Source organism: Mesoplodon bidens, assembly GCF_964165515.1.
Source record: "Mesoplodon bidens genome assembly, chromosome: 19".
Classification (NCBI taxonomy): domain Eukaryota; kingdom Metazoa; phylum Chordata; class Mammalia; order Artiodactyla; family Ziphiidae; genus Mesoplodon; species Mesoplodon bidens.
The window spans coordinates 46,729,353-46,755,437 of record NC_138179.1 but is presented as its reverse complement, the minus strand read 5'-3'; the positions used below and the strand labels follow the sequence as shown (position 1 = coordinate 46,755,437).

Genomic DNA, 26,085 nt, shown 5'->3' with positions numbered 1-26,085 from the left:
TGACAAAATCTTATCCCTTAATATTTAATTTCTCACATTAGGGAGAATTTAAATTTAAGTAATTAAAAATTTTCTCCTTGGGGGGTGGTAATGAAAAAAACAGTTGAGAAATGTGCAAGAGCATGGCCTTTGGGTGTCAGAAAGCCCTGATGTGGATCCTGGCTTTACCACTTGGACATGATACTTAACCTTCTCTGAGCTTCACCTTCATCATTCAAACACCAGTTCTACTACTTACCTCAAAGTTACTGAAAAGATTGAGGATGTGCCTGGCACATAGAAAATGACTGATAAATATTAGTTCTCTCTGCTTTACCTCCCCTTCCCAGAAAAGAGAAGTTATTATAGTTAAGGAACTACAATAAACTGGGTAGGGATCTACTCAAGTGGGAAAATGACAGACTTAAAAGCTTGTTGGAGGAAAAAAATAACAGACAAGGGGCGTGTAAAGAAAGAGAGAAGAGAGAAATCTAAGGTAATTCTTAAGAGATTTGATACCAAGGCAAAGCCACCACTAAAGGTTCTTAGTTGACAGTTGAAAACAAGAGGAAGATGATTCTGGCGTCTGCTTTATATTACAGTAGAACAGAGGCCAGAGGAAGGGAACCCGGATTGTGGAGGACTTGGAATCTGAAGATCTGGGTGTATAACATGTTGAACAATGGGGGTTGGGAAAATTAATTATGGTCATCTCTATTTTGAAATATCATGCTGCCAGTACAATTGTTTTGGAACAATATTTAGTGGCCCCGGAAAACACTTAGGATAAAATGTAAGCACACTACAAAACAATGTGAAGCCGTTTTTATCAAACGTTGTATATTTAGGTAGGAAAGATAAAATTATCTCTGGGGTGGAAGTTTTATTTCTATTTTTTTCAATTTTAATACAAAGAGCTTGTATTGCTTTTATGACCAGGAAAAAAAAAAAGTTTTCTTCCCGAAAGAACCTCTCTGGCTTTGCACTTAATGGTTTCGGCCCTGGCCAGCAGATTCCTAGGACCCACTTTCCGTCACTACCCCAGCCACTTGGAGAGTGTGGCCCTGGAGGTGTGAGACCCAGGAAAAGGCGGGCAGTGGTAAGCCGCTTCTGCCTCCCGGCAAGCGCAGCGTCTGGACCGGAGGACTTGCCTGGGGATCCGGCGGCAGAGGTGGCCACACGCCGGGAAGCGCTCAGAGCCAGAACCCTCCCCGCTTATTACGCGCCCGGTGTGGGCACAGGGAGGGGCAGGGCCTCAGCCTCAGAGACCGCCGAGAGCCGGGAGGGCGGGAGGCCAAGGGGCCCCTCCAGCCGCCTTCCCAAACTCCAGCCCCAAAGTAGCCGGCGGGGAACCGCGCCAGCCCGCGCGCCCGCCGAGCCTTGGGTGACTGACGGGAGGTGGGAATGTGGGCGGAGCCTCAAGCACGAGCTGTGATTGGAGCGACCCACACCTCCCAGGGAGAGAGGGAGGGCAAGCCTGCGAGGGATGCGCAGAGGAGGGTGCTCAGAGCCCTCTATGTGATTGGCTAGCAGTGGAGTGAACCGGGCGCTGTTTCAGTGATTGGCAGGCGGTAGACAGCCCTCGGAAACTGCCTTGGCTTCGCCTATTGGCATTCTGAGAGAGTAGGCGGGATTGGTTCATCAAGTGGTGCTGATGATTAGCTGGCGGCTGAGAGTTAGGATGTTGGAGGGAGAGCCGGCGGGGGGGGCGGAGGGGTGGCGGGGGCAGCGACTTCCTCCTTGGTATTGGCTGGTGAAGTGAGTGGGGGGTGGTACCAAGGTCCAGCGGCTGCCTAGGATTGGCGGGCGCTGGGGTGAGTGACAGACAAGGGGGCGAGCTGCGCGACCAGCGGTTTGTTTTTCGGAGCGTTCCTGAGGTGGAGAACGGCGGCCGGACCGAGCGACTGCGGGGCTGAGGGACTGGCGGTCGGGCGGGCCGAGCGGCGCCGCCGAGGCCGGGCTGGGCCGAGCCGAGGAGCGCCGGGGATGTAGCGGGCCACCCTGCCCATGCCACAGCGCCCGGCTGCGGGCGGAGCCGGAGCCGGAGCCTGGGGAGGCGGCGGGGGCCCTGAGCGCAGCCCGCGCCCCCTGCGCGGAGCCAGGCCCGCTGCCGTCCCCGCCGCCCGGGCCCCCGGCATGCAGCCCCGGCTGCGGAGGTGACACTCGGGCCCAAGACGCCGCCGCCGCCATCGCCACCATGGGTGAGTGTCGCCACCGCCCCGGCCTGTGCCCGCGCTGCTTCGCGTCGCCCCGCCCCGGACTGAGGGGAGGAGGACCCTGGGCCGCCGCCTGACAGGCATGGACAGCCAGCCGGGCCGGGGCTGCGGACCGCCGGCGCCCGCCCGCCCTGCTCGCGGCTTAGCGGCTCCGCGGCCCGGGCGGGGGTTCTGACTTCTCGGCCCGCCGGGGCGGTCCTGGCCGACGCAGCCCACTCGGCAGCCTCCTTCCGGGCCGCGCGGCCGGCGCATCCCAAGGAAGCGGCGGCGGGTCGAGGGCCCATGCTTGGCGGGGCAGCCCGCTCCGGGCCGAGCGAGCCGGACCGCGAGCCCGAGGGCGGGGGAGCGCGAGCGCAGTGTGGGGCCCGGGCTGGAGGCTGGTGCAGGCCCAGCTGCTGTTGTGTCTTTTCCTTGATTTGCTTTTTTTTTCCTGCCTGTGTCATTTCCTTCCCTTTGCTCACACAGGCTGGCCTGTGAGAGTTCCCGGGGCTTGCTCTCGAGCCCTGTGCGCGCCCCAGCGCAGGGGGGAGGGCGTGCAGGGAGATAGGTTGGGAGGTGATTAAAACGGCAATCACTGTTATCAACCGCGCGGTTGAGAAATGCGAGCTGCACGCAGATTGCTGGAGGTTAGGAACTGGTCGCGGGCTGCCAGTTATAATACACATCCTACCTTTCGAAAAATCTTGTTGCAGTGTTTTACATCCGTTATTTTAATCTAGCTGTATCCCTGAAATTATGTAACTTTTGAAAGAGAGAAACATTCACTACACAAAAGAATCTCTATGAAATCATTTCCTTTTTAATCGATATTTGCAATTTCTGTTGTGAAGATGTAATCTAAGGAAAGCTTTTAATGTCTTCCACACGCAGCATTTGAACTGAATTATATTTCATGTCCTTTTTGGTAATTTACCAAATGATTGTTGGACTAGATTAAGTAGCAAATAACATTTTAGATGTACTTTGCCTCTCTTGTTGGATCAGTTATTTTGATACTGTTGTTTGCAGTGGCAAGTTTTGCAAGGTATTTGGTATTGTCATAAATAATCAAGGGGTAAATGTCAGTAAAAAGATCATTTGCACAGCCATTGATTGCATCTGTGAAGAGGGAACATTAATGTTTGCTTTGCCCTATAGCAAGGTCAAGTCGTTTCTGTAGGAGGTTTGCTGTGTCACATGGGGCAGATATTCTTTTGCAGCCCATCTTTACACTCTGGCTTTGAATGAATTACCTTGTTCTGTTCCATACTGCCCCTCATACAGTAAGAGATGGGTTTGTTCATTTGTTGGGCTTACTGTTTCCTTCCCATGCTTTATTTCAGAAGTGCTTGCTTGCTTTTCTGGGAAAAGTCTGTGACAGTAAGCAGAAAAGGAACCCAGTGAGGCCTGATATTTAAATACATAATTCACCAAATACTCATTGAACATTTACTATAAATGGGGCACATAATTCTTCTTGTCCTCCCCAGTTTTCACACATTTATTTTGTGTTCTGGAATTTGATGATTGAACTAAATCTTTGAATTGATTTGTGAGCCTACACTTGCGATAATCTTTCTAAGTCTTTCCTTTTTGTCCTGGGGGGACAGTCTTAAGTCCCAGAGGGGAGTGTGAAATACTTGAGGGTATGCAGACCTCCTGCTCCCCACTTTCTCAACTGGTAAATCAGAGTGTCCAGATGGCGTTGACTACATTGCATGCCTAACAATAAAATAGATGTCAGCCTGTGTTCACATTTCAAGATATTTTCAGGGGCTTCCCTGGTGGCGCAGTGGTTGAGAGTCCGCCTGCTGATGCAGGGGATGCGGGTTTGTGCCCCGGTCCGGGAGGATCCCACATGCCGTGGAGCGGCTGGGCCCGTGAGCCTGTGCGTCCGGAGCCTGTGCTCCGCAACGGGAGAGGCCACAACAGTGAGAGGCCCGCGTACCGCAAAAAAAAAAAAGATATTTTCAAAAAGTTTAAGTGTGTGAGTATATGGAGAGACAATGATGAGGAGGAAAGGAACTATATAGGTAGGGTCCAGAGCCCCAAAGGAAAAAGGACCAAAAACTGAGTATCTTCTCATTTGTCCCCATGTCAGTTTTTACATGAAGAAAGTGAGACAGTGAGGGGAGAATCAACTTGCCTGGTGGTTGCAGTATATTAGGCAAGCTGATTTAAGAACCACAGCCTGGCTTTCTTCAGAACTCTCCCCTCATACCATTCTCGGTTTCCTTTTAGTAGATGACCTTGACATGCAATTAGAGCTGATACTGAATTCTCTTAGAACCTGGCCTTTAGTTTGCTTTGTGTAGGGCTCAGCAAGCATATATGTACAAACACACACACAGAGTCTCTCTTAAATACTAGTTTCCATTTTGGTGATATAAATGATGAAAAATCAAATTCCCAGGTTAGTATGCTTTAGTTGCTGCATGCAGTCCTAAATAAATTCAAGGGGTAACAAGAGAGAAGCATAGACTTATTAATATTTTTATTATACTTGTTAAACTCCAGCCCAGTGAGGAAAGGACTAAAACTAATTTGAGTCCCTGCCCTGCAGGTTCCTTGGTTAATAGTCATATTTTCCTGAGCTGTTCTAAGTCCCAGACTCAAGCTTGTTTGACAACTTGGGTTGGTAATGAAAACAGGTCAGATTTTGTATTGGCTGTTAGCCCCAGTAAATTTCTAGTGGAAATTACACTTATCCTTGTAAATAATAGGAAATAGTCTTTTTTTTTGGCTTTGATACTATGTGGTTATAAAAAAAAATTGGGGCTTGACTGGTCATTTTTTCTTGGTCACACCAAAATTCTCTCCTAGTTTTAGTAATTATAATGGCAAATGCTGTTAATAACACCTAAGATTAATTTACTAGTGTTTATTTGGACTCTGTAAATGCAATCTAAAATTTAGTGGGAAGTATTACTGAAAAATATGCAACAACTTGGAAATGTTACTGGAAACGATCGTGAACTGAGTATAGAATTTAGGATGTTGTGGTTCTGGTTTGATAACTTGGTTTGAAGTCAGAATCATTGTGATTCACAGATGCCTTGTGTGTCTCTAGGGTTTTAAGGCTGTTGGGAGCTCCCAATTAGACCAATCTCAATTCAGTTTGGCTGGAATCTGACCACCTGTGTATACTCTAAATAGTAACTGTTTTGATTGAAATTGGGATCACAGTTTAATGAATCAACATGGCTATGTCACGACTAGATTTCTGATACTTTACAAAATGAAGATTGGTTTTTAAAACTGAATTTTAGGCATTTGTAAAAAGTAAGTATCAGTCCAACTTAGCATTACTTAGGGGAATACATAGAGGAAGAAGCAGTTTTCTTGGTTCTGACTATGTAAGCTATCCATTTTTTCTTTGCCCATTTATTGAGCGTCTCTTATGTGTCAGATATAGTGTTAGGCCCTGTACATACATTTATCCTGTGTCTAAGAAGTTACAGTTAGGTGAGGTGAACCAAAAACATGTAAACAAATCAGTGCAATGAGGTGTTATAGGTACTTCATCAAAACTGTAAAGGTACATAGGAGGGAGAGATCAATTCTGTAGTTTTGGGATTGACACACATTATCCTATAGTCCTCAGACCTCTAAGGTTAATTTCATTAACCATTAAAATAAAATATGATGGTGATGTATTGATTTTTATGAGGAAGCAATAGCTTACTTTGTAATATGTATGTTTAAACTTTAAGTCATCAGTTAATATTGAAGGGCAGGTATGTCCCAGAAACAGAAAAATAAACAGCAGAATTTGACTTTGAGATCTAGCAAAGATTCAGCCAGGGCCTTGAAGGAAAAAGGAAAAATGTTTCTTGTGAATTGAGGATCAGACCTTTTTGCTTATACTTACTATGAAATGATGTTTGCCCAGGTATGGAGAGGGTGGAGGCAGTGTGAGTATGTAACATGTCATGAACAGTAAGACAGTAAAATCTGACTCACAGACACTCTGAAGCACAGGATCTCCTGAGTGAGCAGTGTGATCAGATGATCTGGCAGAGTTGGGTAGAGCAAGGTGAAGAAGCAGTTTGTTAAATGAAAACAAAGATTCAATTTGGGAGTTGTATATATGGAAAAGAGTGAGTGTCTGGCATCATGCAGGACAACAACGTTTATCGAAGGACAGACATGTTGCTTCTGGAAACTTTTCTGGGTTTTTAGCCAAGGGAATTTGTAAATGGGAGTGCCTTAAGACCCTGCTTTTAGATAGAAGTAATAGCTCAGTCTGGAAGAGTGACTTCCTGCTGGGACTAATGAGAGAGGAGTGTGTTGCCTGGCAGCCCCTAAGCCTTAGGTCAGGGTATGGGGAGAAGGAACAGTACAGGCCGCTGCATAATTATGGATAGCTGTCTGCTTGAGACTGCTGAAGAGCTTCCGCTTTTTAAGACTGAACTGTAAACCTTGTTTCATGGATCCCTTCTTTTCTTTTTCTATGAATATTCCTCACCTCTAGATCCTTAACCTCCTAATCTCTAGAGTTAACTTCTTCCTCTGTGCTTCTTTCTGGTAGCTTTTAAGTGTGTCAGACTCCCCCCCCCCCTCCATCCTTCGGAAATCTTTTCAAGGTCATAGCATACTGTTACCTCTGCCTCAACTTGTTCACGTGTAAAGTTCATAAGTGAATTGTTGATTTCCATTCCTTCCAATTTTCGTTTAATCTCCAGCTTCTCTATTCCCTGTAAAATTGTTTCTGCCTCTACAACCCTATTGGACCTGCCTGGCCTCTGCCTGCCGCTGCTATTCTTTGGTGTGAGCTTCTGTGGTGTCCCTCTTGTTTTTTCCCAATCCTCTTAAAGGTTTCTGTGCCAGCGTACCTTCTTCCTACTCTACTCGATAGCATTACTATTCACTGAGGATCAGTCCCTGACCTTCTTTTCTTTTCCTTCACCACTCACTTGCTTTCAGGTCCTTCTCCTCAGTTTATTTGTAAAGTTCTCTTGCATAGCTGCAACAGCTTGCTTTTCTGGAAAACTCTTTATTCTGTAAAATCATCTATATAATCTCTTGCTACTCACACTGTAAAAAAAATTTTTTTACACATGTGTGTTTATGTATTCTGGTTTGTTTCTTGTCTAATTCAGTCTCTTTATTTGTGTAACCTTGTATTTGTGTGTTTTGTCTTTTTACCCCTAGAGTTTGAATACCTTAAAGTATCTTTCAAAACTGTCTAATGTATAATACATGATAGGTATTCAGTAAATGGTTATTGTTAATGATTAATAATAAAAATTCAGAAATACAATTAAATATTAGGATAGATTGTGGCCTTCAGTCTTTTCCCATTAACCTTTTCTCCATTGCTAATAATAATAGCCAGCATTTTTTTCAACATTAACCTTTTCTCCATTACTGAAAATAATAGCCAGCATTTTTTTCAGCATTACTAAGTGTTAGGTACCATGAGGAATAATTTGTAAGGTTTTTTGTTGGTTTGTTTTTTCCCTTAAGTTTCACAGCAACTCTGTTTAATGATACTTTTATTATCTCCATTTTACAGATGAGGAAATTGAGGTTTAGGGAGAATAAGTAGTTTGTTTAAGGCCTCTTAAAGCCGGGTCTTTCTGACTCCAAAGTCCATATAACTGACTACTGCACTCTAAGAAAGCTGCTATTTGTTTTTAAAAGGTTTGTTTGTTTGTTTTTATTTCTTAAGGAATGAGTATGGTAGCACAGATAATTCAGTTAAAATCCCAATCCAGGAAGAAATGCCTAAAAGAACCACTCGATTTGCTTCCTGTCTTTATCCATGTCCTCAGTTTGAAGTATCAGTTTAAGAACCAGGGCTTCCCTGGTGGTGCAGTGGTTAGGAATCTGCCTGCCAACGCAGGGGACACGGGTTCGAGCCCTGTTCTGGGAAGATCCCACATGCTAAGCCTGTGCGCCACAACTCCTGAGCCTGTGCACCTAGAGCCCATGCTACACAACAAGAGAAGCCACCGCAGTGAGAAGCCTGCACACCACAATGAAGAGTAGCCCCCGCTCGCCGCAACTAGAGAAAGCTCGTGCACAGCAACGAAGACCCAACACAGCCAAAAATAAATAAATAAAATAAATTTATTTTTAAAAAAAGAACCCGTTTGCCTCTAGAAATATATGCAACTTTGACACAAAATCAGATTCTATTACTTTGTTTCACTTGGGTCAGTTGTCCCAGATTTCAAGAGATAGAACCAAACCATTCCTCTAGTGTGTTCTCACCACTGGAACTACCAAACAAGTTCTTATCCATTAAGTAATGCCAGGAATTGGTTAGCTTCCTGGAAACAGAATTTGTCAACCTGATAAACCAGCTCTTATAATAGCATCATCATATACAGAATTAGAAACAATTTCTTTAGTCATACTTGTCATGGATTGACTTGAAAAGCATGTGCGTGTGTCTGTGTGTGTATATTCACATCCATCTTGTTTCAATGTCTGAGTTGAGACAACTAAAATTCTCAATTCTAAGGCTGGTTACCTTGATAGTGAAAACTACATGCATTCTGCTGTTAGGACTATCACTGGATGCTCCTCAGAAAACACCCACCTAGTCATAATCATAATGACCCCAATGTACTGTTACAGTTGGCCCAATAAATTTATACATCTATAATATTTAATGATATATAAGCCAATTTAATATATAAGCCTATATATATATGTTATACATGTATATAAGCTAGTCATCCTAGCTTAGATGTTATGCTCTAGTTTTAAAATCTTGGTTGGGAGGTTAAAAAACAAAACAAAAACCAAGCAAGTTCCTTTTAAAGAGCCTATAGGTAAATTGTGAGAAAGTATAAAATAATTGATGGGATGTATGTGTTTTAATTTTGACAGATGTCTTTCTGTATACACCCACTTCCTCATTCGTTATCTCATTTACCTCATTCTTTTCATACTACAACTATATCACTCTCATACTTTTGTATGTATTTTGAAGTGGAATTAGTTGGGAAGCTACTCTACTGATGTTTTTCCTGCAAGTCTTAAATCTAGTTTTACTTTTCTGAGCAGACAGAAATCTCTTCAGGGGCACCCTTCTCCTTCCTTTCCTGCATCTCCTCAGAGGGCGTGTAGGGCACCCGAGCAGATTTGGTTTAGGAAGAGGGGAGAAGCAAATAACGCCGCTTTACTTCCTATACTCCATGCTGCTCTTTCCTTTCCACAGGGTATTAGAGTATTTTCAAGGGACGGTGATAAAGCGCAGAGGATAGGCACACTCTGTGGGTGCAGTCTTGTACTTCTTTTAAGGTGCGCCCCAAGTCCCTAAGTGACTCATTTGTCACTAAAGCAAGTGTAACAGCTCATTCCTCATGTTTCTTTGCAGATCAGCAGATTTATTTTCAACTCCCCAGTGCTATCTGAGTAGACAAGGATCTCTTGAAGGACCTAGGAGGATTTTGCAAAACATGGAATTGGGCTGGTTTAGGTTCTGGGTTTTGGCCAGTTGTCTTCATTGCATGAGAACTCTAGTGCTCTATGCTATGTCAAGAAAGGGGGATTAAAAGTAATACCACTAAGGCAGAGACAATGTATTGCTTGGTCAGTTAGGGAAGAAAAACAATAGAACTGCCTTTTGACTTCCCTGTGGGAAGCAGAAGGCCTATAAAATTGTAAAGAGTTGGGAGGGGCATTCAGAGGCTAGGCTTGTAAAACAACTTTTGTTCAAAGCAGCGACCTGAGGTCCTTGTTTGGTACCTTTTAAATATGCTCTCCTGTGTACGATAGTTTAGGAATAAGTCTGACTGACTCTGTCCCATAATCAGCTCTCCATGAATTCATCTTTTCACTCAGTACCCTACCACACTGTGCTGTGGTGTTCTTCACTTCAACTTTTCATCTATTTTTCCTGGTTGAGTTTCTCTGGCACTGGAAGAATTGGTCTGTTTGAACACCTCCCTTGCCCCCAGTGAATTGGTAGATATTGCTGCCAGAAATCTGACTGGAGAGCTGTTAAGGATCCATTAAAATTCAAATTGCCATAGTCTGACCTCAGTTATCTACTTTTCACAGATAGCAAATTCATGTGATTATAGTTATAAGGTCTCTCATTTCACCTGGGCAGAACTCCCTGAGTATTAGTCATATAATTTGTGAAAGTACTTCTGTGGTCTGTATTAAAGTACCTTAGCCCATGTGCTCTCTTTCTTTGCAGACGAACAGGAGGCATTGAACTCAATCATGAAGGATCTGGTGGCCCTCCAGATGAGCCGACGTCCCCGGGTGCCTGGATATGAGACCATGAAGAACAAAGAAACGGGTCACCCAAATAGGCAGGTGTGTGCGGCCATGGCTGTTAACTAAATTTGTTGGGGAGGGGTTTTCAGGTGGGAAATATGTGAGAAGCCAGTGATACTCTGATACAGGCTTGAATGCTATTGCTCCCTTCCCTTAAGTCTGTTAAATGGTAAGTGATATGTACTAACCAGGTGTGGGTTGTGATCTGGAGTCCCAATGCCTTGTGCATCTCACCTTGTAAATAGTGTTTCATCTGTGGAGAGTAAGAATAATTTCTTCACTAATTATGGGGACAGTATTCATATACTTTTTCCTTTACTGATCATTTGGCAAATATTTTATCCAGATTCACGATCCCTAACTCAGAAACTTTTTAGCTATCTTACAGTATATACTCAGAAAAAAGTAATTAATTTTAGTATTGGTTTATTTAAAATGTAACTAGGAAGGGAAATTTATTTAATAAAACATCATATATATTCTGAAAGTAACGAGTGATTTTGTTATTGTTGTTTACAGTTGTTTCCCCCCATTAACTCAGGTAGTTGAGAGTGCCTGTTTTATTGAGAGGTGTGTGCTTCTTTAGGAAAACAGCTTCTATTTTATTAACATTTAAAGTTGTGCGCTGTTGAGAACCTTCTTCTCGCCTCCAGTGTCACTGACCTCCCTGTTGCCTAGGCCCTTTGGCCCACAGAGAGGAGTGAGTGACGGGGAGCTTTCCTTCCTAGTGGGTATCAGATGGCTGAGTTTGGTGTGTTTGATGATATCCTTCCTTGTGGTTCTCTTCGTTATCAACTAGTCTTCTCTCTCCTCATCTGCACCTTGTCTACCAATTCTTCAGAAGTACTCTTGGTTCCTGGAGAAAGTATAAGGGGCTAGAACTTTTCTGTCTGAGGTTGGCTAGATACCGCCTCTCAGAGTATTTCCTGCCTTTAGGAAAACTAGGGACCCCAAGTCCTTTTGTTTCAGTTATAACATAAGGAATAGTTTAGAAAGCTGCTTTTATTTTTTGTGTTTACCTTACAGAACTAGGGGAACAACAGAATAGGGCCCATTCTTGTACTGTTTTCATACATTATTCTAATTGTGTGGGTTCTCACTTGCTGTAACACTTCTATTCAAAGCTGCTTTGGGAAGGAGCATTTTACCAGAAGTGAATCCCCTCCCCCAGGCTTGAGCCTAATGACCTCACTTTCCTTCCTGTCTTCCTATGTAGAGTGTGCTTGTTAAGGCTGCTCCAGTCAGCTGATCTTTCTCCAAATGGGACTATTAGCGTGGATGTCAGTTAGTAGGTGAAAAGGGGAAGCTTTCTTGAGTTGGAAGGCCTAAAGGGACTCTGCCGAGAAGAGGAGGGGTGGAGTGGTCTCTGATCATTCCTTGAAGGGAGATTACCTTTTAGGAACCCTGTTTAATTACCTTTTAGGAATCCTGTTTAGGCCTAAAAGCTATTATAAGAAAAATCCTGATCTTTTACCATGCCTGCTGCTGTGTTATTGGGGTGAAGGCAGTGGTTATGAAGGTAGAAGCCTGTGAAAAGGATTGACTAGTAGAGAGGAAATAATCTTAACAAGCGGTGCTAGCTCTTTGGACCCACAGTTTACTTGAATATCGTCAAACTTTTTCTGTTGCATGAAGGATACAAATTATTAACCTCAGTTTTTTTGCTTTTAAAGAAAAAACACAACAGCAGCAGCTCAGCCCTTCTGAACAGCCCCACAGTAACAACAAGCTCATGTGCAGGGGCCAGTGAGAAAAAGAAATTTTTGGTAAGGAACAAAATTACCCGTTAAAGCTAAAATGTGCTTTTAAATCTACTAGTGCTGGAAGGGTGTGGAATTCATTCCCTGGACAAGTTGTTTTAGTGGCTTTGCAGGGAGCACTGGTTACTCATTACCTGTGTGCTGTCACCGTTGCTCACAACAGTATTATTCATAAGCAACCTCTATCAATGCTGTCCAGTGAACTTCTGTGATGATAGAAACGTTCTGTATTTGTACTGCCCAGTGTAGTTGAGGAACTGAATGTAAAATTTTATTTAATTTTAATTAATTTAAATTTAAATAGCTACATATGGCTAATGGCTATTGTCTTGGATAGCACCACTTTATATACTCTATAAGGGACTATTGATTTGTTGGGCAAGAAATTAAGTACATGCTTGGAGATGTGCACATCTCCTTGGTACGTTCGTTCCACCACACAGGTCATGAGTTTCTATGCATTGTGATAAGCTCATCAGTGGGAATCCCAGCTAAGAGTCTATTCCAGGGGGCATGGGGATCTGGGGGGAATATGAAGCTTGGAACTAGCATGGCTGTTTAGAAATTGAAGCTCAAAGTTTTATGCTAATATTGGGTAAAAGGGCAATGAAAACGTCAAAATAGCTTCTCCCCTTAATAAAGTCAAGGTTGTAGAATGGTCTCTCCTGGGAAGTGTAGCAGATGTTCAGCTTCTGACCAGGAGAAATAGTCTTCAGCAAAATCGTGAAAGCAGAAGGAGAGAGAGTCTCAGTGATTGCATTTCCAAGGAAGGATGGGGTGAGATGGGGATGGTGGGAACGTTTAGGGGGAGAAGTGTTTACAGCTCAATGTAATGAAAAGAGCCCAGCCTGAGTCTTGAGATGCTAATAATCTGTTAACGTAGGACTTTACAGTTTACACAGTGAATTCCCTTTTTTAAAATTCTTGGTTTTGTTTGCTTGGGCCTAGTATAGGATTAAATGGTTTTCTCCAGTAGCAGTTCTTCTGTCAGAAGGTCCATGCTTAGGAGGAGAGAGGACTGAAAGATCAAAACCTAATTTAAATGGCTAAGAGATGCCAAATTGGTCTAAGAAATGTCAAATTGGGCTGAAGATTCAAATTGCAGAGTCCTAGTTGAAAGTACCCAAGTGTTTTGGCCACCAGGAAAGGTGGTTTGTTCGGGGATGGAATGATGTTGACAGAGGCAGGCAGCGCTTCAGAGTGAGAATGGCAGTGCTGAGATTGGCATAGCCTCATGGGGCTCAAGCTTGGCACAGCAAGGAATGCCACAGGAGCTGGGGGTTCACTGACAGCATCGTTTGGGGGCTGAGGCCTGGAAGAACGGGAAATCGTAATTTAATACCTCTGCTTGGCAAGACTTCAGATATCCTCTTCCCTGAGTAAACAAGCTAGGCAATTAATTGAAAAAGAGAATACATTTGAGGAAAACTAAGCATTCTGAGCAGCTACGGAAGTACAGGGGTATGAAGTACTTGGTTATTCAACTATTTGCTAAGAGTTAGGGTCTGTGTTCTCTGTATTCTCCCACCTGGACATTAGGTCCCTGGAAGCCTACAGCCGGTTAGAGCTGGCTGCCTGTTCTTAGATATGTGTGGCACATCCTCAGCTGGGGCCTGTGGATGGTTTCATAGGCCATGAAGGGCAGACCCTTTAGCAGTCATCAACTAACAGTGCTTTATCAACAGGTGCTATTTCTCTGTGAGGGCGACAGCTTAGTGTAGTGAGAGGAGCACTGGCCCAGAAGTCACTGAGTTGTCAATAATCCATTAACATGGGATTTTACAGTTTAGAGAGTGCTTCCAGCAGCAACGGTTAACAGCAATAACAACAACTATAAGCTAAACTATAAGCATGTGTATAATACTTTAAGGTTTACAAAGTGCTTGTGCAAAGATATTAAGTACAGCCAGGAAGCAAACCCAGATCTTCCGACTCCCGGTCACAGTAATTTTACCATGTGTAAGTCTGATAACCTTTTTAAACCTCAGTTTTTCCGTCTGAAGATACAGGCATAGTGTCTACCTCTGAAAGTTGTTGTAAGATCATAGACAGAATATAAAAGATTTTATACATTGTAAAACAAGGTACGGGTGTAAAGTGGTAGTGACTACATCACTTCTGTTATGTTCGGGCATTGTGGGTATGAGCGCTAGTGAAAGCGTCTAACCAAAAGTATGCAGATTGTCATGGAACTGAAAGGGTTAAGGTTTTCTACCTTTATTGGATTGACATTACTATATATCAGATGGTCCTTTGCAGACTTATGAAGCTAACCTGATATATGAAAGTCCCAGTAGAAGAAAAAATAGAATCCTTATTACCATGGATTTCTGTTTCCCTTGAATCGTATCACGGTGGTAGGTAGAGGCTTGAACAGAGCCCAGGGTCTGGGTCTGACCCTCCAGTGTTCACTAGTGGGTGCTTAAGAATGGAAAAGTTGCTTTCTTCATAGCAGGCGCTAGAAGGGCAGGCCCTTGGCTGTCAGTTACAGAGGAGGAGAATTCTAGGAGCTGTTCCTCCACAGGGTCAGTGAGTGAGCAGACTGTCTTTTGCTTTTACTGTGATAGACCTGACTCTTCAGGACTTCCTTTCTCTTTCATGGGTTGTTGATAAGATAGGCTGGCTAGTTTGAAAATAAAACATAATATAGTATACAAGCCTCACATTCTATTTTGTAAGAAGCTTCCTTTTTTGTGTGTGGTAGTTTATTAACTAGCAATAAATAACTAATACACTATTTCATCATTGATTTATTCAGATACTCACTGAGCCCCTGCTGCATGCCAGGCACAATGCTGGGACTGGGGATACAGAAAGAATTAGCGTAGGGAAGAAGGTTGCTTTATAATCACCTCTTCCACTGATCTCTTAGGACTTTCCTGAGTCACACAAATAAAATTATTTTCGTTGCTCTTTTCTTCTGATTTATTCACTTTCTTTGGCAAAGTAAGGACTCCAGTGCCAGAGATGTGGGAGCCAAAGGTATATGGCAACTACAGGGAGGGGGAGCACTGCAGAGTCCGAGACAGGGCACCGGAGACACGGGCTGGCTGGGGCCTTTGCCAGGTCAGAGGTTCACAAACCTTTGTTTAATAAAGGTTTTTTTGAATTCTTGGGAGTCTTCTTGGGTTACATGTCCAGTTGTTGAGTTCAAACTTTGAGAAGGTCATGTCTGCTTAAGTTTGGTATCGTTGGTTACTCCTGTTGCCCCCTGAGTTCCCAAATCTGTAGCTCAGCCTGGAGGCCTGCACTGTCCTTCTCCTGGGCATGGCTCTCACTCTTCCTTTCACCAAATTAGCTCTGGTGGGCAGGGGACTTGAACCTGCCTAGATCTGAATTTTTGTACTGGCACTTCTTTCTCAGCAGGTTTGGCACCTCTCCATTCAGTTCAACATGGGCCTATACTCAACCTTCTTAGACAAAGAAATATAAGTCATATTCCCTGTACCCTGGGAATCATGCAGTCTTATGAGAAATGAGAAATATGTAAAAAAAAAAAAAAAAGTAAGGTACTATGTGACTATGCCTAAATATATGGTACAGATACTGAGAGCCACAGGAGGCCAGGAAAGTGAAAGGTGAACTTGGGCCGAAGGAGATACGGAGTCATTTCTGGAGGAGGTGGCACTGGAACCAGGCAGTGAAGGATGTAGAAGAGTTTAGTTAGGTGGCAAGGAGGGAGTATGGCACTCCAGGTTGGGAAGCTGAATTATTCAAGGCCTAGGGGAAGGAATGAATATGGCATATTTCAGGAAATAGGGTGGGCATTGATCTGGCTGGAGAGAGGGTTCCCTTTGAGAACAGTGTGAGATGATTAGGTAAACTGAGTGAGCTTAAATTCCAGAGGGCTTTGAATGACAGTAAAGAACTTAGACTTTATTCCGTAGGTCATGGGTATCACTGATTACTGTTTTTTTTTTTTTTTTCGTGGTACACGGGCCTCTCACTGTTGTGGCCTCTCCCATTGCGGAGCACAGGCTCCGGACGCACAGGCTCAGCGGCCATGGCTCACGGGCCCAGCCGCTCCGTGGCGTGTGGGATCTTCCCGGACCAGGGCACGAACCCGTGTCCCCTGCATTGGCAGGCGGACTCTCAACCACTGCGCCACCTGGGAAGCCCAACTGATTACTTTTTGAACAAAGAAGGGATGTGGTGAAAGTGGTGGTTAAGATGACTGAAACTGGAGGAATGTAGAATGTGCTGGAAAGGGGGAGCTGAGAAGTACAGAGACTGCTTCAGGAATTCAGGAGGGGAAAGGGGCTCCGAGAATGACAACTGAGAGGATGGGAAGCAGAGTCTCATACTGGAGTCCCTGGAGGGGAGAATTGGAACTTGCTGTCTGGCTGTGAGAAAGGGAAAAGAATCAAGCAGAACTCAGAGGTTTGAGCCTGTAGCCAGTATTAGAAATGGCAACACTGAGAAGGGGGACTAGTTCGGGAGGGTAGTTGATGCAGACACACATGGCTCGGTTGAGTTTGGGACTACAGCGAAATACTCAGAGTGTGTGCAGGTATGTGTGTATGTTGCTTTTGCAGGTACACAATCCCTTATCTGCAACTCTAAAATCCAAAGAGTACTGCAAACTAAAAGGTGTTTTTAAATTTTTATTTATTTATTTTTAAATTTACAGCAAATTCATTTGGCAACAAAACTTGGCCTGAATGGACACAGGGCTATTTACAGTCTTTATTTATTTGACTAATTGTGAATATTCATACTTTTCAGTACAAAAACTAGCTTTTGCTCTTAACAGGTAAACCCTAAATCTTAGTGACTGTACAGATATGGCCAGCACAGGGAAGGGGGGACAGTGTTCCCCACAGTCACTTAAGGACCCTGGTTGAAGGTGGCTCCATTGACCTGGCACACGTGGCTGCCAGGGAAGAGAGTGTAGAACTCAACTTTGTTCCCAGCTGCTGGTCAGAAGTAGTTACAAAATCCCAGACTAACTTCAGGAGAGGCTAAGCAGCGCAGAGGGGTGCACGGAATGCCTGTGAGCGTTCTGCTCTGCCATGGAGTGCTGCCCAGACACCTGCCCCCTGGAAGGGCATCGCTTAACATACAGAACACGTACCACTACCTCTCTAAATCCAAAAGTGCTTTCTGAGACACTTTCGGCCCCAAGGGTTTTGGCTAAAGGATAAAGGACCTGTATTACCATTTTTTGAGCACTTATTATGTGTCAGGAACTTTTCTCATACCTTTATCCAGTTATTTCATTTAATTATTTTGATAACTCCATGAGATAGATACTGTCACTATTTTCGCTTTTCAGATGAGGAAACTGAGTCACAGAGAGATTAGTTCAAGGTTACAACAAGGAGGTTATAGAGCCAGAATTTGAAGCCAGACAGTTTGACTCTAGTGCCGCATTCCTAACAATGACTTACCTGCCTTATATCCGTGGCAGACAGATGAGGTTTCGCTTGAGAAATTGGGGCTGGACATAGAGATTTGGGAATCTTCTATTTAGAGGTTGCCTGATTTTTTAATTCCTGCCGAGGAGAAGATGTGAGAAGAGGGATAGAAATCCAGAGGCCAAAAGTCCAAACATTGAGGCACGGTTACATGTTGGGGGAGGGGTGTGAGAAGGCATGAGGAAGAGGAACCAGCAAAGAAGCAGAAGTGGTTAGAGTGGTGGCAGGTTCCCTGGCTTGGGATAGAGTCACAGAGGCAAGAGGAGAGAACCTCATGCCAGAGGACGCCGCTACCAGTGCGAAATGCCTCGGAGGGGCAAGGAGGGTGGTGGGCAGGAAGGAATTGAACCTGGTTAGCTTCACCTGAACTTTCTTATCCATGGCTTATTCTAGTCAGCCTGACAGGGGTCACTCAGATTTAGGAACTTGGCAGATTTGGGCACACCATGTGGTACATGGAAGCCAGTCATGGGCCTGCATCCTGCTCTGGAAAGGCTGTAGCCACATCAGACAAGGGATTCAGAAGGCTAGGCGTCTTTGTTTACACTGCTTACTAATCACAGGCTAGGTTAGTCTTGAGTAGGAGTGATTTGTAGTTTGAGGCAAAAGTTTAATTCCCTTTCTCACTAAATTCAAGTAGAATAGTATTTGGATTGTGGCCCATCATGAAATAAATTTAGTTCCTTCAGTCCCACAAAGGGACAGAGGGGATTTCTTCATAGGTGCATCTAAATATAATGTCCCAGTTTAGAATGAGAGCTATTGTTATGTGTTTTTATGTTATGTGTTTTTTATTACTATAAAAAATTAGATAAAAATCAACAGAGGAATAAATTTTTTTTAATCAACAGGAAAAAAGGGAAATCTGAATAAACTATGGGCTTTATTTAACACATCGATATTGTTTGATTAGTTGTAACAAAAAGAAATGTACCATACTAATGTTACTGATAGGGGAAACTGGGGGTGGGTGGGGAGAAGGGTATATGGACACTCTCTGCTCTGTCTGCTCAATTTTTCTGTAATTCTAAAGCTGTTCTAAAAATAGAATCGATTAATAAAATATAATAATAATGAGTGCTACACCAAGGTTTGCTGGGCTGTGAGCAGGAGGAGGTGAAAGAGGTGGTAACCCAGCTGCTGGGACAGACAGGGCTGCAAACTGCGGTGAGCACTTGGGATACTCCAGAGCTAGTTGTGGAACCAGACAACATGGGAAGCTGGAGACAGCATGTCAGATGCGGCAGCGTGTTGCAGGCACTGTGCTTCGGGAGGCCTTGCCACGGGAACTGCTTAGTAGTTCAGGGGAAGGAGAAAAAGAAGACAGTGAAAACACGGCTGTCGCTCCTGCAAACCTTGAAGCCCCATGATAACTTCCTCTGCAGCAGTGCCTCACCTTTCTGCTTGCGCGCTCATGTTCACACGCGCGTGTGCACACATACACACACAGCCTCTCTCACCTGGGATGCACACCAGAGGGGGCACACTGCCTTCCCATGCCACCTCCTCCATCTCCACCTACGCACAGCCTCAGCCCGAGCCTCCCCTACTGGTTCCCCAGGCCCCATAGCTTCCTGCATGATCACTACCCTGGTCTCCTGATGCTGGCTCCATTATTACTCCACTTCCTCCATGAGTTCTGAAAAGTAAGGTCTCAAAAGATCCTTTGATAGTTTCCTTCTTTCAGTGCTCCCATTGAAGCCCTGCATCTGTGAGTAAAATAAACCTCCCTTGCCCTATGTGACACTTAAGTTGTAGCATATCTGGGCTTCTTTTAAAGCATTATAATCTTGAGAGAACTTGTTTAACTGCATTGTAAATTAGGTTCTCCTGTAAAATAGACACAATAATAGTACCTGTTGTGAGGGTTAGTTTAATTGATATATGTAACATGCTTAGAACAAGGCTTAGTATATAGTAAATCCTCAGTAAATGTTAACTATTGTCATATTATTAGTAATGGGATCAAGTGGCCCATATGTTACATCAAAGGATGAAAGGGCTGTTATCAGGGCTGTATTTTGAAAAGTTGTCACATTGCAGGCCTGCTCCTCAGGGGAGCTTTGCTGTCCACTGTTTAGTATGTGAGCTTTTCAGGGTCATGAAGCTTTTTGAGCCTCCATTTCCCTGTCTTTAAAATAGTGAGTTAGAGGCTGTATTCTTATATTTTAATTCATTGACTCTCAAGGTGTGTTCTAGGACCCCTAGGAAGTTCTCAAGAACCTTTCGAGGGTCCATCAGGTCAAAACTATTTCATAATAGTACGAAGATGTTCCTTGCCCTTTATACCCTCATACTCTAAAGAATGTACAGTAGAGTCTTCCAGAGGCTACACAATACATATTATCACAACAGTTTGAAAGCAAAAACTGATATGAGAATCCAGCTGTCTCCTATTAAGCCATGCATTAAAGAGACTGGCATTCTCTCACTTCACTTTTTAAAAGTTTTTTTAATTAAAATATATTTATGTTAACACATAACGGTTTTTAATTATTTTTAAATGAATAAAATTTAAATGTTCTCAGTTTTAATTTCTAACATGGCAAATATCAGTAGATATAATCTACATAAACAAAAGCTTTTTGGGGTCCTCAATAATTTTTAGAGTGTAAATTAGAAACGCCAGTCTAGTTCATTTGACTGGAAGGGAATTCTAGCCCCCCAGTCTCTTGGGGAAAAGGAAGTCCTGTGTGCACCCACCCTACCTTTCAGCTTTCTCCCTTTTCTGTCATCTTTTCTGTCTGCTCTGTGTTCTTCATCTTCAGATACTCTGAAACCCTCTTCTTTCTTCCAAGCCACAGTTTTTTAATTTGTGAATCTCAGTATAATTTTCATTCACTGACCATGAACTTTCTTACCTCCCCCTCTATTAGTTGTTGGTTTCCCGGCTATCTTAGTTTTCTTTTTGCCCTGTACCTGTTCTTTTCTTCTATAATGTCTTCTCCCTTTTCCTGTCATTTTTAACTCCCTCAAGTTGTTTGTTTGCCCTTTACAGTATCTCTCGTCCTCCTTGATTTGTTTCTGAACATTCTAACACTCCTACCTCGTCTTAATTTCTGATACTTACACCCAACTCTATTCTTCAGTCAATTAATCCGTTTAATAAATATTGTAAGCACAGATATATACTATTACCTTTGCTTGCCACTGGAGCTACAGAAACAAGAGACATGATCCCTCTTCTCCTGGAGCTTATAGGGTACACATGATGGTCATTTAGGCTAGAGCTGGGGACAATTATAAGGTATTTGTCCAGAGAGCCACTTTACGCCCACTGAGGGCAGCCTTGAAAGGATCGTGGAAATCATTAGTAGCAGCAGCAACCATTTATTGCATGTCTACTATGTATTAGGTATTTTACTTACATTTTCTCATTTAGTTCTCATAGCAACTCTGTGAATTAGGTATGTTTAGCCCTACTCTGCAGATGGAAAAACTAAGACTTATAGAGGATAAGTAACTTGGTTGTGGTCGTAGAGCTAGGAAGTATCAGTATTAAGATTTCTTTTTCTGTCTAGTTACATCAGCCCAGAAGGAACGGTGTCCTGGCAGGAGGTGGTGATATAGTGGGAGAAACTCCAGAGCCTGTTGTGGAAATAGAGAGTGTGTGAACTTAGAAATGCTATGTCAGAGCAGAGCACCTGAGCTGGGGCAGCCACCAAAGGATCTTGTCCCAAGAGCTTTGTTGCCGCTGAGGTTAGAACTCATTGAAAGGAATGCCTGTCGGGGTAGAGAAGCTCTAACAGGAGCCATCAGGGATGTCTGCCTAAGGTTGCTAAAGGACTGCCTGAGGCTTACCTGGGAAGGGCAGGAGTGACACACGCCAGAGAACCCGCTAACCTGTCCATCATTTCTTTGGCAGAGTGACGTCAGAATCAAGTTCGAGCACAACGGGGAGAGGCGGTAAGTCTGCCTTCTGATGAGTGGTTGTGTTCATGTTTGCTGCATTTCTTAGAAAGCGTTCAGCTTGTGGAAGCCGTTGCCCTGGAGTGATTCCTGTGGGGTCACTGGCTGGGGAATGGGGTTGATAGGGCATAAAGGGGAAAGTTTCACCCTTGGTTTGGCCTACTGATTGAACCTTGTTTCTGGTCTTAAAATTGGAAGCCATTTCAACTGCTAATGTTTTACTCTTCTGCTCTTATTTTGCTACTGTGAGATCCACCATTGTGCTAGGGGAGGAAGTCAGGACCCCAGCTCTACTGAGTCATGGCTTCCAGACACACTGACACTGTGCCAGCCATGGGCATCAGAGGGAGATGAGGATTCTCCTGTTACGTGGTGCCATTCCTATCCCTGGTAGAGTGTCCCTGGTTTTGTCCACATCAGGGGTCAGGTTGGTGAATTGGAAGTTTTTGCTTTAAAATGTCTTGGGACTTCCCTGGTGGCGCAGTGGTTAAGAAGCCACCTGCCAGTGCAGGGGACACGGGTTTGAGCCCTGGTCTGGGAAGATCCCACATGCTGCGGAGCAACTAAGCCCGTGCGCCACAACTGCTGAGCCTGTGCTCTAGAGCCTGAGAGCTGCAACTACTGAAGCCTGCGCTCCTAGAGCCCGTGCTCCGCAACAAGAGAAGCCTCCACAGTGAGAAGCCTGCACACCACAACGAAGAGTAGCCCTGCTCGCTACAACGAGAGGAGGCCCGTGCGCAGCAATGAAGACCCAACGCAGCGGACAAAGAAAAAAAAAGTTTAAAATGTCTCTAGGTCATGGGAAGCTGCATCAAGTCCCTCAGCTGTGAAAGATTTGAGTTCATTTGAGGACACAGAAAGGGAGTTTTCAGTCTGCATTCTGTGTTTTACCTTGTTAGGGAAGTGAAAGTAACGTTACAAAACCCTTGTATCCTTTTCTCCACTGTCAGTATTTAGTTTTTTGTAGGAAGTCAAGGTAGAAGTTCTCAGTGGGGAAAAATGACTCCACCGAGTTTCTCAAGTTATTTTAAGGAAAACCGTTAAGAAAGCATACAGCACTCTGGTTAGGGGGTATTTGAGACCCTGTGTGTGCATGTATGTGGCACAAGCATGCTTTTCAATATCTGTTTTCCCCCTCTTTGCCTTTCTCTCCCGTTGATAAGTGCCCCGCCCTTTTTCCTTTGCTTTGAGCATTTGGAGGGGCAAGGAGCATACCCATCGGGATACGATCCACCTACCTGAGGAGTCCCACCAGGACCTTAGTGCCTTCAAATGCTCTTGTACTGGTAGTTCTCTACTGCTGGCATCTTTCAGGCCACTTTGAAACTAGCTCCGGAGGAGGTCTTTGGCTGCTGTTTTCCCTTAAAAACATACATCCGGAAGCCTGCAAGTTTGTCAGAGGTTGCCGGATGGAAACATGGCACAAAGAGTGGTCTGCCGAGCCAGGGTTCTGCTGCCGCCACGCGCATTCTAGGGCTGTTCCAGGGCCGGAGGGAAGAAGGTCTCCTGAGCTCTGTCCCCAGCTGTTTGTCCTGTGAATGGAACTTAAACTGTTACTTCATTGTTGCCCCCTCCTCCACACTCTTCTGATCTGACTGGGTTTGGGATGGATTGTGCCAAGCTTGGAGCGGCAGAGGGTTTTCAGAAGTACGAAGATCGGGAATGAAAAGCTCAGTTGTGTTGGAGCCTAGTTACACAGAACGCGCTCCTGAATTTCTGTTCCCCCGGGGGTCTGTGCAGTCACAGTGAGCAGACTTCCACTGAGGAAGAGTGTATGTGTTCAGTTTCAGAGATGCTGCCAGATCGAAGCCACAAATATTTAAGGTGGTCACAGGCTTTTGAAGCCCTGAGCGGCAGTGGTGGTATCAAGGTTTTGAAAACTGCATATTCTCTTTTTATGGAGCTGTTTTTGGGAGCCATGGCATTTCACTGTTCGTGTACTGCGTGTGCAATTGAGGACTTTATAAAGTCCTCAGTTTTGGTGCGGGGAAGCCAAGTTCAAGCTGCTCTGTGCCAGACAGCTCTGGTTTCGTGTATTTCATGTCTTAGGATTTTGTAGAAACTGTTATTGTGGGCTTTCTTTGCTTTTTACAGGGAATATGGACAGTATCTACCTAAATGTTGTAGGCCCTTATAGAATAAGAATTTACAGAAAAGAGGAAAGTAGTGACTTTTCCCATTCGTCATGGCCAGGTATCCATTCTGGTGGGCGGACTTTCCCTTTGCTTTGGAAGGGTGGGCCTCAGACTTCTACCCGTCCTCTCTCTTAGCCTCAGGAGGGCAGAAGAGGACTGTTGATGAGGATCTCCTTTCCTTCGTGTCTGAACACTGGTGGGGATGGTTGTCCTGGGTGTTAGACCCCTCTTTGAAGTACTGGCCTACAAATGTCTTTTCTTCAAGGTGGCAGCAGCAGCTTAGATCTTACCAAACCCGCGAGTGCTGGCTTCTGATCTTGACCAGACTTCTGGGCTGCTTTTGGGGGTTTTGAATGGCTCATCACCAGGCCAAATGCAGGAACATTTATCTCTGAGCCTGATGTTTTTCTAACTGTGCTACAGACATCCTGGTATTTTATTCAGAAAGGCTGGCCCCGGGAACTTCCCTGGTGGCGCAGTGGTTAAGAATCTGCCTGCCAAGGCACGGGACATGGGTTCGATCCCTGGTCCAGGAAGATCCCACATGCTGCAGAGCAACTAAGGCTGTGTGCCACAACTACTGAGCCTGCGCTCTAGAGCCTGTGAGCCACAACGGCTGAGCCTGCGAGCCACAACTGCTGAGCCCGCGTGCTGCAACTACTGAAGCCCGTAGGTCTGGAGCTGTGCTCCACAGTAAGAGAAGCCACCACAATGAGAAGCCTGTGCACTGCAAGGAAGAGTAGCCCCTGCTTGCCACAGCTAGAGAAAGCCCACATGCAGCAGCGAAGACCCAACGCAGCCAAAAAAGTTAATTTAAAAAATTGATTAAAAAAAAAAAAAGGCTGGCCCCTTTTGAATTAATAGAAAGGTATTCTCTCAAAAGAATCCAGGGGCTTCCCTGGTGGCGCAGTGGTTGAGAGTCCGCCTGCCGATGCAGGGGACACGGTTCGTGCCCCGGTCCGGGAAGATCCCACATGCCGTGGAGCGGCTGGGCCCGTGAGCCATGGCCGCTGAGCCTGCACGTCCGGAGGCTGTGCTCCGCAACGGGAGAGGCCACAACAGTGAGAGGCCCGCATATCGCAAAAAAAAAAAAAAAAAAAAAAAGAATCCAGAAAACACTCGTATCTAGATAACCCATATCTAGATCGCACCTAATTATTGCTTGGGACAGTTGATTTGAGGGAAAAATAAGGTTTACAATATGGATGGATTTCCTGGTGGATATAAATTAACCCATTCAGCAGTATAATTTCCAAAAATGAAAGGTAGTGATGGATGAAGGAAAAGTTATAGAGAAATTATCTTCCTGAGATGTTATGCTTTGTGTGAAGGATAGATTATGGTTTACAGTAATGTCCTATCAATGTTGTTCAGTAGAACTTTCTGCTGTAATGGAAAGGTTCTACAGTAATCCCTTGGTAGCCGAGGGAATTGGTTCCGGGACCCCCTGTGGAGTTTGCTCCTTGGATGGTCAAGTCTCTTATGTAAAATGGTGCAGTCTCTGCATATAACCTACGTACATCTTCGTGTATACTTTAAATCATCTCTAGATTACTTATAATACCTAATACAATGTAAATGCCATGTAAATAGTTGCCAGCATGTGGCAAATTCAAGTTTTGCTTCTTGGAACTTTCTGGAATTTTTTTCAGATATTTTTGATCTGCAGATATGGACCTGTGGATATGGAGGGCCGATTTATAGCGGTGTTCTCCAGTATACTAGGCACTTGCCACATGTATCTAGTGAGCACTTGCAATGTGGCTAGTGGGACTGAAAGAGCCAATTCTAAAATTTAATTTGAATTTAAATAGCCACATGTGGCTAGTGGCTACCATATTGAACAGCGCAGTTCTAGATGATAACAGCTTTTACGGTGTCCACTGATTTCAGCCAGCCAGATTTCATTAAAATCCAATGGCTTACCTATCAAATTACCCATGACATTTTTCACAGAACTAGAACAAATAATCCTAAAATTTATGTGGAATCATAAAAGACTAAGAATTGCCAAAGCAATCCTGAGGAAAAAGAACAAAGCAAGAGGCATACCCCTCCCAGACTTCAGGCAATACTACAAAGCTACAGGAATCAAAACAGTGTGGTATTGGCACAAAAACAGACATTTGGATCAATGGAACACACAATAGAGAGCCCAGCAATAAACCCACATTACCTGCCATCAATTAATCTTTGACAAAGGAGGCAAGAATATACAATGGAGAAAAGACAGTCTCTTCAGCAAGTGATGTTGGGAAAGCTGGACAGCCACGTGTAAATCAGTGAAGTTAGAACACATCCTTACACCATACACAAAAATAAACTCAAAATGGCTTGAAGACTTAAATATAAGACATGACACCATAAAACTCCTAGAAGAGAACATAGGCAAAACATTCTCTGACATAAATCATACTGTTTTCTTAGGTCAGTCTGCCAAGGCAAG

The 26,085-nt window shown here is 44.2% G+C and overlaps 1 protein-coding gene across 2 annotated transcripts in view; it reads left to right on the top strand.

Moving 5' to 3' along the window:
- Positions 1–1,819: 1,819 nt before the first annotated feature.
- The window catches only part of MAP3K3 (mitogen-activated protein kinase kinase kinase 3), a 63,245-nt gene continuing 38,979 nt past the window's right edge, over positions 1,820–26,085 (top strand). Inside the window, exons 1-4 of one of the 2 annotated variants that reach the window (XM_081218850.1) lie at positions 1,820–2,180; positions 10,336–10,457; positions 12,092–12,184; positions 21,461–21,501. In XM_081218850.1, the coding sequence (XP_081074976.1) occupies positions 2,177–2,180; positions 10,336–10,457; positions 12,092–12,184; positions 21,461–21,501 (260 nt within the window). In that variant the 5' untranslated portion in view covers positions 1,820–2,176. The remainder of the gene's footprint in view (positions 2,181–10,335; positions 10,458–12,091; positions 12,185–21,460; positions 21,502–26,085) is intronic. The other variant, XM_081218851.1, reaches the window with a different exon arrangement.